Here is an 11,570-nt window from a genome sequence, read left to right as displayed (position 1 = left end):
GTTGCACAAACTTTTCTAAGGTTGGCATTATGATATCTCGGTGCTTAACTCGAATCGGTTTGATCATTGGTTCTCGGTTTAACCGATTAAGCAATTTAAAAAAAAAATAGAGAATTTACGACAAATTTATATGTCGTTAGTTCTCTATATTTTATATTAACTTAAAATAATGTCTATAATTATAGATAAAATTTTATAATATAATACAATTTAAATTTAATAATTACATATAAAATAATTTACATTCAATAAATAAAGAGTATTGATATACTAAAATTCTTCAAATTTTACAATCATAATGCTTAAAAATTCTATTAGTTTACACTTTGGATAATTACATTGTAATTTTAAGTTTAAAAAATATATTTTTTCCTAATTTATAAGATTTAAAACTTTTCAAATTCATAACTATGAATAAAATTATGTATTTCACTTATAATATTTACTTAAAAACTTTTTATATTTCATAACATATAAATGTTAATACTCTCTAACAAAACTTTTAAAATTTCACAATTAATTTTTCATTTATATAATATTATTTTAAATATATGTAATTTTCAATTAATATGTCTCTTTTAATAAAATTTAATTAATTGAATTTAAATAATTAAATTCAACTTAATTATATTCATCACTTTCGAAATTTCTTCATTTCTATAACTTACATTAAAGCTTATTAAATTAAGGTAAAAGGCTAAAAAATGACCCTCATATTTCCACGTAGATTCTTAAGACCCCTTCATATTTAGACTTAATTATGACCCTCATATTAACGAAATCTAAACTCCGCACTCTTTCCTAAAAACATAAAGAGTCATAACGGAGCCTTCGGAAGGTTGGGAATTTTAGGTTTCGTTAAGACTCATAATTTATTTCGGAACCCTTAGAAATACAGAAAGAATGAAGATAATAGAAAGATCAAGTTGACTGAAAAATTCCAAATGTGATGAGCAGTGCCGCAACCCCACAAAACAACTAACTAAACTCCGACAAAGTTATACGTCAAGACAATGACCATATCATTACAATTCACGTTATAACTCCAACAAGATAGCATTCTGGTGGTGCCAATACAAAGAGAAGCCATGGCCGTCACTCCTGACGTACAAACTCCACTCTTGTACGACGCCGTTGAAGGCTCCGTTGATTTTAATGGCCGACCCGTTTTCCGATCCAACTCCGGTGGCTGGAGATCCGCTGCTTTCATTATAGGTAATTTCTTATAAATTCAAAAACAGCATCCAACTTAATTTATGATTTATTTGATTTATTTCATATTAGGAGTGGAAGTGGCAGAGAGATTTGCTTATTATGGAATAGCATCCAACTTAATTACGTATTTGACCGGTCCGCTTGCTCAGTCCACGGCTTTTGCAGCGGCCAATGTGAACGCATGGTCTGGAGCGGCGTCGTTATTGCCGTTGTTTGGTGCATTTGTTGCTGATGCTTTCCTTGGTAGATACCGCACTATTATCGTTGCCTCTCTTATATATATACTGGTAATTAATTTACTCTCGACAATTTTCATATCTAATTAGATGCATTTAAGTTAAATTTAGCTAATTTACTTCATTTAAGGTTCAAATTCGTCTCTTATATATTAAAGATAAAATGGTATAGTTACTTGATTAAGCTTGTGAGTTCCTGCAGTTGCTTACTTTGATATTCAAAATGTTGTTGAACTTGTTAATTAAATAACTTGTTATTCTCGAGGAATTCGAGTGTTTTTCAAGCCGATTTTGAGCAGCTGACGAGCCGGCTTCGCTCGCTTCCCTAACAGTTTCCGAGAATGTTGGAGCTCATGAGTTGTGTTTTTATAATAGCCTGATCATTCTATTGCTTTCTTGAATTTGTAGTGAATTTATGCTGATGGCAATGTATAGTGTAGTGGTGAAGTAAAATGGTTTTCTGGACTTGGGAATCTTATATAAGTAGGATTTTACTTTTGGCTCATGCTTATGATCATAAACTCGTTTTTTCTTGGATTTTAAAATGGAATTGAGACCTGCTTATGAAACATGTTGAGTTCCTCATGTTAATTTGGATTCCTTTAAATTTTTGTAAAGCTTGCTTCAAACCAAATTTTGTCCTACTTGCTGGGAAGTTGAGTTCAATGTTTGTGCTGATTTATTGTAAGTTAATGTTGTGTCCTTTATCATCATCAGGGACTTGGCTTGTTGACTCTGTCGGCTGTGCTTCCTTCTTTCAGTGCTTCTGACTGCTCAAGCACCAAACCTGTTGCATCATGCTCTCCTAATATGATTCAAGTTGTTTTGTTTTTCTCTTCTCTGTATTTGGTAGCTCTTGGCCAAGGAGGGCACAAACCCTGTGTTCAGGCTTTTGGAGCAGATCAGTTTGATGGACAAGATCCTAAGGAGTGCAAAGCCAAAAGCTCATTCTTCAATTGGTGGTATTTTTGCATGTGCGGAGGCACCATGATATCACTTTCAGTGTTAAACTACATACAAGACAACCTTAATTGGGGTCTTGGATTTGGAATCCCATGTGTTATGATGATTATTGCCCTCGTTGTATTCTTACTTGGAACTAAGACATATCGCTATAGTGCCAAAGTAGAAGAGAGAAGTGCGTTTCAAAGAATTGGTCGGGTATTTCTAGCCACAATTAGGAATCGGCGAGCATCCCCTTCTATAATAGCTTTGGAGGAAGAGGCTCGTGGAACACTACCTCACCGGAGTTCTGAGCAATTCAGGTAAGATAAAACCTTTATGCTCTTTAGAAAATAAAACGACAGAACTGCATGTGCATACAAATAAATGTAATCTTCCAAAGGATTTTTAGAACATTTAGGATTTATGGCTCATAAAAGTAATCTGTAATCTGAGCAGAAATTTGAAGAAGTTTTGCATGATTAATCGAAATCTCCATTATGATCTAATAGGTCCCATCCAAAGAATGTGCACGTCAGAATTAAGTTACTGAATTATATGAAGCCTTACTTAAAACAATGAAATTCATTTCTGATGGATGTGAAATTCTTGTCATTTACCTTTTAAACCATTATAGCATACAAAATGGCAGTATATGGTCATGCCCAAGGATACGAAGCCCTGGCAATTAAAGCCCTTAAACTTGGGAATACCTTTAAAAATCCTATCCAAATACTTGAGTTAATAGATGGTGTTTCATTATGCCTTGTTTTCTTCCATAAACTTGTAAAATTTATAATCTGAGCATGACTAATATGAAATGCAGAGTGTGTATTTTTGTGCTTTTAGTAACTTTTCATTGTAGGCTTTCTATCGTTCTTGCTCATTTTTACAAGACATTGGTTTTAGGATTTGTAAGAAGTTGCTCTCCAATAAGAAGATCTATTGACTTATTGTGCAAAATGTCTCCAAGATGATTTATTTCCCTAATGCTTAACTTACTGTGAAATGACTATAGTTTTGAAGTAAATGTTTGATCATTGAAGAAAAATGATTTGTGCATCTTTGATCTTTTACCAAAACTCTTCTGAAATTGACTTTGCATCTTTGTGTGATTGAAACAATTATACGGCCCATCTTAATTATTTTTTCCAGCTGAAAACTGTTCTAAAAATGACATTTCGATCTTCCGATGTGCCAGCTTTCTCAATAAAGCCTTGCTTGCTTCAGATGGGTCAAAAGAAGATGAGAATGTATGTAGTCTTAGTGAAGTTGAAGAAGCTAAGGCAGTACTTAGACTTGTTCCGATATGGAGTTCATGCTTGGTATATGCTGTTGTTTATTCACAGTCCTCGACTTTCTTCACCAAGCAAGGAGTAACGATGGATAGGTCAATTTCACCGAGTATTGACATACCACCAGCTACACTTCAATCCTTTATCAGCCTTGCAATTTTCTTATCCATTCCGATTTATGACCGTGTCTTTGTTCCAATAGCAAGGACTATAACTAGGAAACCTTCAGGCATTACAATGCTTCAGAGGATTGGAACTGGAATATTCTTATCAGCTGTGTCTATGGCAATTGCTGCTGTGGTTGAGATAAAAAGGCTCGAAATTGCTCGAAAACATGGATTAGTTGATAAGCCAAATGTGACAGTTCCAATGAGCGTGTGGTGGCTAATTCCTCAATATGTACTGTTCGGAGTTTCTGAAGCATTTACAATGGTTGGTCTGCAAGAATTCTTTTATGATCAGGTTCCTAGTGACTTGAAGAGTGTGGGGCTTTCGCTCTACCTCAGCATCTTTGGTGTAGGGAGCTTTATCAGCAGCTTTCTTGTATCTGCGATTGACAATGTCACCAGTCACGAAGGGCATGATAGTTGGTTTGCTAATAATCTGAATCGCGGTCATCTTGATTACTTCTATTGGCTACTCACAGGGCTCAGCATTGTACAATTGATAGCTTTCCTTTATTTTGCAAAATATTATGTATATAATAGATAACCCACAGTTTATAGTGCATCATACTACTGTTATAAGCTATAATTTCCCTTTACGCACATACATGGGCGAAACCGCCCACCCCTGTTGGCCGGTCATATGATTGTCTCAGACAATTTTTTATTTTTTTTACCTTTTTTGCTGTTTTTTTTTAATTACTTTTGTTCAATCTCTCTTCTTCAGTCATCTACCATTTTTTTTGTGGTTCCCTAATGTAGCCCAAAAGACTCGACCGTTCTTTATTAGCTGCAAGTTTATTAAATGCTGGCTACCAAGTATTTTTTTCACTCAGTTGATCCTAATATTTGTTCAACTGTGTCAGGTTGGACTGTTGTTTTATGCAAACCCATATGCGAAGCTAAGGCATTACTCATGCTTGCCGCTCTTTGGGGTTAAAAAGAGGTATATATAATATTTTTTTGACGAACTATTTAGTACTTCTGAAAAATGTATAATCGGATACTTCTTTTTAAATTCTTTTGATGAATTTGTAGTCTTCGACTTCTACTGTTCAGATCACAGTTCATAAATTTACTTTAGATAAAGGACAGTTGAAAGTTGAAACACATGAAAAATCTCTGCCCAAATAGATCAGAAAGGCTTATGGATGTAGTAGAGCAAGAAGCATGAGTAATACATAATGGGACTGCAAAAAAAACGGCTTAATACATAGTTTGACCTCTGAACTTGTACTCTATTACCCATCTAACTCCTAAATTTAACGTCTCACCTATCGAACCTCTGAAATTGTTAAATAATCCGATTTAACCCCTGAACTTGATAAATATGTAAGTATTGAACGCTTTGTGTCCACCTGTCATTTGAAATGTTCTAGAAGAAATTGTGTACGGAGGGGTTAAATGTTTACGTATTTATCAAGTTCGGGGGTCAAATCGGGTTATTTAACAAGTTCAGGGGTTCGATAGGTGAGACGTTAAATTTGGAGGTTAAATGGGTAAAAGCGTACAAGTTTAGGGGTCAAACCATGTATTCAGCCGCAAAAAGACTGACACATTGACCCTATCTATGTTTGGCAAGTCTTAAACCATTGAATATAGTTGATGCATATCTTATCATGCCAATGGCTGAAGAATGACCCATGCTGAGTCAAGAATTAGGTCTGTTGCTCCTCCATTTTCCATACTTGTCACAGACTCTAATTTTATTTTCTTTCGGCTTATTAGCCTGGAAAACAGATTCACATCATAGTTCGCCCACTTTAGGCCTCTACTTGTCCCTTACAGGGGTTTTTTAAAACCCAACCAAATTAAAGTGGCAAATTTGGTTTAATTCGATTTAAAATAATGGGAGATTTTAATTTTTTGATTAACTTCAGTTTGGTTTTAGGAGTAAAAAACTAACAAAGGATCAATTCACCCCCTCAACTTGGCACGAAATATCAAATAAGTCATTTTGGACGATTTTGGTACAATTTAACCCGCAACTTAGCAGAACTGGATCATTTCAACCAGCAACTTAGAAAACCGGCTCAAATTCACCCTTCTGACAAAAAATCTATACATTTATGAAAAATATCATTTTTTTTAATTTATATTTATTTCTTAAACCATAATATATTTATAATTATTTTAATTTTTCTTTAAAATAATTTTCAAGATAAAAAATAAAAATAGTATAAAGACAAAAAAGGATGTTTCTATTCATTAAAAAATAGAAATTTCAGTATGTTTCCATTTGATTTTAAGTTTAATTTTTTTTATCCAAATCAAATCGGATTACAAACATATTGAATTAAAAAAAAATGAACCGATCTAAAATATTTATGAAATCTTTTAAAAAATTCAATTCAATTTAAAAAAATTTAGTCCAATTTAAAAGAAAAATATATGTAGTTTAACTAATAATTATAAACTTATAAAAATTTCTTTGAATTATTTTAAAATTTTATTTACTTTATGAAAGAAAAATAAATTCATGAACACATTAAATCTTATTTTTAACAATCACTATTTTTTAATTAATGAAAGGGGATAATAGTGAAATTTGATCAAATATCAGGAAGACAATAGTTGCATGTAAGAGGTCGCAGTAATTTGGATTTACAATGAGGAGATAAATAGTAAAAAAAATAAAAAATCAAGGAATTATTTCTTTATTCAATTTAAATATTATTTCAAAATAATTATATTTGTAAAAATGGCATTTTAATACTAAGTAATGTGATTCCTGTCAGGATTGGCTCCACATCTTTATTTCTGTGTCTTTAAGAGTCTATGGATTGGGTAACTATGAAGAAGAAAATCACCGAATTCTGAAAAAAGAAGGCTTGTTGGTTGGTGGCTCTAATTTATTCTTAAGTCAGTTTAATATGCTTTTTTTATAACACTTCTATTACTTAACAGCATACAGGCTTGTTATTCTGATAATGAAAAATGATTGAGTGTGCAACTATTTATTTACATATAATAAGGGCTTCAACTAGTCGTTACTTACAATATATTTTGACAGCCTTTAATCATACTTCATAAATTGGATTTAAATAAGCATTAAGTAACTTCTAAAGAGAAATTACAAATAAAATAAAATTAACCAATTAAAACTGCGAATCACCTATTCCTACGGTGGAGGAGCTGGTAAGATATTTTATTTGACTTAAGTGAGATTGCGTGTACAAACGTATTCATGTATGCAGTCGTTTAAAATTTGGGGCTGTAACTTTACTTACCGCAAGAGGCCTACTCGGCTCGAGTGAGGAGTAATTTGAAAATAGAAGGTTTTAAAAGTGACATCTTATAGTTAAAACTCATTCAGAACACCTTTATGTATTGTAATGTAAAAAAATTTGATTCACCTCAACTAGTTTTTTTTTTAAAAAAAAGTTGATATAAACTGTAGTTCTATAATTGTTAGCATTGATTGCAAACACCTCATGGGACTTGACCAAGTTTATTCTTTTATACCTCATGTTCTACAAGTAATTTGTTTCCCATTCACTTTTGATCAACTTATCTAAGTTTTTTTTCCCGTTTTCTAACTTTGATAGTTGATCAATCAAAAAGTTAAATTATTAAAACTAAAGTTCATTTACTCGAGTCATGAATATGTAATTGTATTAAAATTTTGATATTTTTTTAATTATGTATTTAAGTTATATTTACGTGGTCATATCAGGCTCAAAATTGAATAAAATAGAGATTAGCATAGTAACCGGCAAAAGATTATTAAAATTTGAGTCATGAATATGTAACTGTATTAAAATTCTGATTTTTTTATAATTATGTATTTAAGTTATATTTACGTAGTTATATCCGGCTTAAAATTGAATAAAATAGAGAATAGATAATGAAAAATTTATGAATTTGGTCTAGATAAGAATTTTCCGATTAGATTAATATAGTAACCTGAAAAAGGAATTCTACCGAAAAAAAGTAGAGTTATTATTAAAAGGAAAAAGATTGCAACCTGTATTTGCTAAGTAGTACTGTGAATGGGTCTGAATAATAGCTGGATCCTCCATGTATTTTGTTTACTAAGAAGAAAAAGATTTTGAAAGATTATGCTTAAGCTTTGAACCAAGAAAAATACAATAAAGTATGAAAAGAAGAAGCATTTGTTACAAAATTTGATAATTTTTGGGATTGAGATTCCAATAATTTTGGGCATGACAGGTATTAGTTGGATATTATCTGTCTTCTTCATTACTTGGACCATTCCTTAATCATTGCTACTTCCAACCTAAATACTTTGACAAATTTATTTCTCATATACAATTCCACTTTAAATCTAATTTTTATTTTAATTAAAAACACAAAATTCATAAAACAGCTATGTTTTAAGATTTTATTTCTTGTATTTTGGAACTGAACAGCTAACGTTGCTTGTTTCATTTTCTTTTATATAAATTGGTGTATATGGCTGTAAAATCTATATGCTTTTGAATTTGAATTAAAGTTTTATATGTTTAATAGGGTCCATTTTTATGCAAATAGACCTAGCTAATCTGATTTGAAGAAAGCTGTGAGATTTAGATGGAAGCATTAGGTTTGAGCTATACCACTCTTAAGAAAAAGCATTCTCTTTTTTATAGCTCAGCAGCCCTTAGAAGATTCGTGTAATATCTAGCGGAATTGACTAGATTCGAGACTTTCATAGTGAATTATCAACGAAGATTTTAATCTTTTCGGTAAAAAAAAAAAAGACGCCTATGAACATATTAACACTAGTATTGTACTATATAATGAGAGGTTGTCCTTCATAAATTATATGGGTTCTTTCTAGCCTAAGGATTGGATTATAAAAAAAACATAGAAAAAACACTACATTTTATTACAAATGGAAGCAAGTGTGTAATCAAGAAAAACATTGTCTGCGGTTGCTCCTCTAACCGGCAGTCATTATTTTTTTTATTTCCTTAGTATTTTCTTAATTGTATAATTATGTCATCTTTTTCTGTCATCGGTTTTTTTTATTTTTTATTTTTTTTCCGATCACTGCATGGAAGTAAGTTAGAATATTGTTGCTTTCTTTAATTTTGGCAGAATGACAGTAATTATGTTGCTTAGATGATGTTTGATAAAATTAAGTACTGAAAATTTCAAACATAATTGTGTTTGATAATTTTAACCACTGAAAAGAATTGATAATTTCATTAAAAATGTTTTATTGTTGAATTTTTTATTTTAATCATTAAAATATGTATAATTGAAATTATTGATTAGTAACTATAATAATATTTGTATAAAAATATTATATCTTCATAAATGCAAATAAGTGTAATTACTAGTCAAAAACATGAATAAAGTGTACAAAGATTAAAAAAATGTTATTGATACTTTATGAAATTGCATTAGTAAAAAAAATTAAAGAAACTAACAATTTATATTTTTAATAAAAAAATTAAATTACTAATTTTAGCTTAATATTTTATGTAATTTTAATTTAATTGAATATATTAAGTTGGAATTAGTGTGGTGTGGCTATTAAATAGTACCGAACAAATATAAAAATAAAAAAATAAAATTAATAACTAAATTATGTTATCAAACGCCACCTTATTATCAACCCCAAGGCCCCGTGAGTTGATAAGGTGTTTTTCTGTTTTAAGTGAAATTGTGGGTTCAAAACGTATTCATGTATACAACCATTTAAAATTTGGTATCAGAGTCTGCCTCTAGCAAAAGACCCACACTATTAGAGTAGAAATTAATCTGAATCTGAAAAATTAAAAAGTATAATTTATAATTGAGACTCATTTAGAAAACTTTACGTATCATATACCAAAAAAAACGCCACCTTATTGTCAAACTAACACAGAAAATTCTCTAACGATAATGTAGAATATATATATATATTTTTACAATGTAAACAAGAAATAGAAGCCCCCACTTCTATTTGTGTGGAAAGACACAAGAGGCCCACTACTTCTCCAAAACTTCAGACAGAATATTTAGTGTGTTGTCTCAAATTTCAATTTTCTCCACTTATAACTTAAATTTTACAGTATAATTTAAATTTTATACAATTTATATTTTACCATTAAAAAATGAAAAAAAAAACTTAAGATTTTTTTGGCATCTATAAGAAAAATTACATCTTAGCATATATGCTTCATAATTATTTGAGTTTTATTTTCTATATTATAAGAATCAGATTTATTTTAACACCAACATTCTGTAGCAAAAGCACCTTTAAAATTATTTAAAAACGAAATAACAAGATATCATGATAACAATAAGAAAAATAAGTCATAAAAAAATTGTTAATAAAAAAATTATTTATTGTAAACTACATGAAAATTAGATAGTAAATAGAATTTAAATATCATGTCTTAAAAAAAATCTGTTCAAAATTTAAAAAATTCAGATCTGAATTGATCTCATTTTCACTGACACCCTAATTTAGTGAACCAACAGAACATAAAAAAAATTATGTTTTTTATTACTATTTTTATTTTTATTTCGTATTTTCATCCTCAACTCTGAATCAAATACATCTTAATTTATTATCGGCGATAATGTTCAAATTACTTTATTTTTAGAAAATAATTACAAAAATCTGATTCATGAATGGCTAATTGTATTCCGTACCAGTTTCATAAAATATTTATAAAAATACCTTTTTTACCCACTATAAATACACTATAAAAACACTAGTAAAAACACTATAAATACACCATAAATACATTATAACTACATCACAAAAACACCAACAAAAATAAAAAATACACCAAAAAGGATATTTTTGAAATTAAAAAGGTAATTTATAAAATAAAAAAAGTATGCAATGTAATTATTTTTTAAAAAATGAGTACCGTTGTAATTAAAGTTCTAAAAAAGATGCTCTTGAAAATTTTCACTGATTATAATGGCAACCCAGATTTTGTCATATTTTTATAAATGTGGAAAAAATTAAAAAAAGATAAATTATGTTTTAAAATCATATACTCCCTCCGTCCCACAAATATAGGCCACCTTTCTATTTTGGGCGTTCCAAATTATAGGTCACTTTCTATTTTTGGTTTATAATTTTAAAACTAAAAATCTTAATTACCCCTAATAAATATACATTGTTATCTTCAATTATTTAATTGTTCCATGTTTCTTTTTTTTAAAAGGCTAAAAAACACAAATATAAATGTCAATTTTCAATACCAATGCAAAATACAGCAATACAAAAATTAGTCATTAATATATTATTATTTATTTAAAAAATTTATTAAAGGCTAAAAATGGAAAAGTATATAAATAAACTAATTTTAACTAATCTAACTATATTTTTCTTAATTCCCGTATTTGTCCAAACGGCCTATTTTTATGGGACGGAGGGAGTATTAATAATATTATTTAAAAAATAACTTATACAATTATATAATATAAATTCTACGTATCTCATACCTAATTGTATATGGATATACTCTTTTTTTTTCGATTAGATAATAAAAAGATTATCAAATAGTCAACCTTTTTTTTAATGCGACTTAATTCTTGTAAAACATAAAATAATTCATAAAAAATAAAGACTTAGATGTGCTAATTAATAAAAAAAAAGGTAAGGATTCAAATGCATCTTAGAGAAAATATAAAGTTCTTTTTGGAAATCAACTCTATAGTGAAACATCATTTTGCTCCAAACATTTTTTTTCTCCAAACTTAAAATGTCTATTCAACAAATAAAAACAATTGCCTATAAATAGGATTAAAGACAAATAACAATA

At 29.5% G+C, this 11,570-nt stretch overlaps 1 protein-coding gene across 1 annotated transcript; it reads left to right on the top strand.

The window, feature by feature from the left end:
- Positions 1-801: 801 nt before the first annotated feature.
- LOC126665109 (protein NRT1/ PTR FAMILY 5.10-like) lies at positions 802-4,494 on the top strand. The gene is made up of 4 exons (XM_050357811.2): positions 802-1,215; positions 1,285-1,502; positions 2,169-2,716; positions 3,595-4,494. The coding sequence occupies exons 1-4, from the start codon at positions 1,089-1,091 to the stop codon at positions 4,397-4,399; spliced, it is 1,698 nt and encodes a 565-aa protein (XP_050213768.1). The 5' UTR covers positions 802-1,088; the 3' UTR covers positions 4,400-4,494.
- The last annotated feature ends 7,076 nt before the right edge of the window (positions 4,495-11,570 follow it).

The sequence above is a fragment of the Mercurialis annua genome, linkage group LG1-X, assembly GCF_937616625.2.
Source record: "Mercurialis annua linkage group LG1-X, ddMerAnnu1.2, whole genome shotgun sequence".
Classification (NCBI taxonomy): Eukaryota; Viridiplantae; Streptophyta; class Magnoliopsida; order Malpighiales; family Euphorbiaceae; genus Mercurialis; species Mercurialis annua.
The sequence above is the reverse complement of the archived record's forward strand: the minus strand, read 5'-3'. Positions and strand labels throughout refer to the sequence as shown.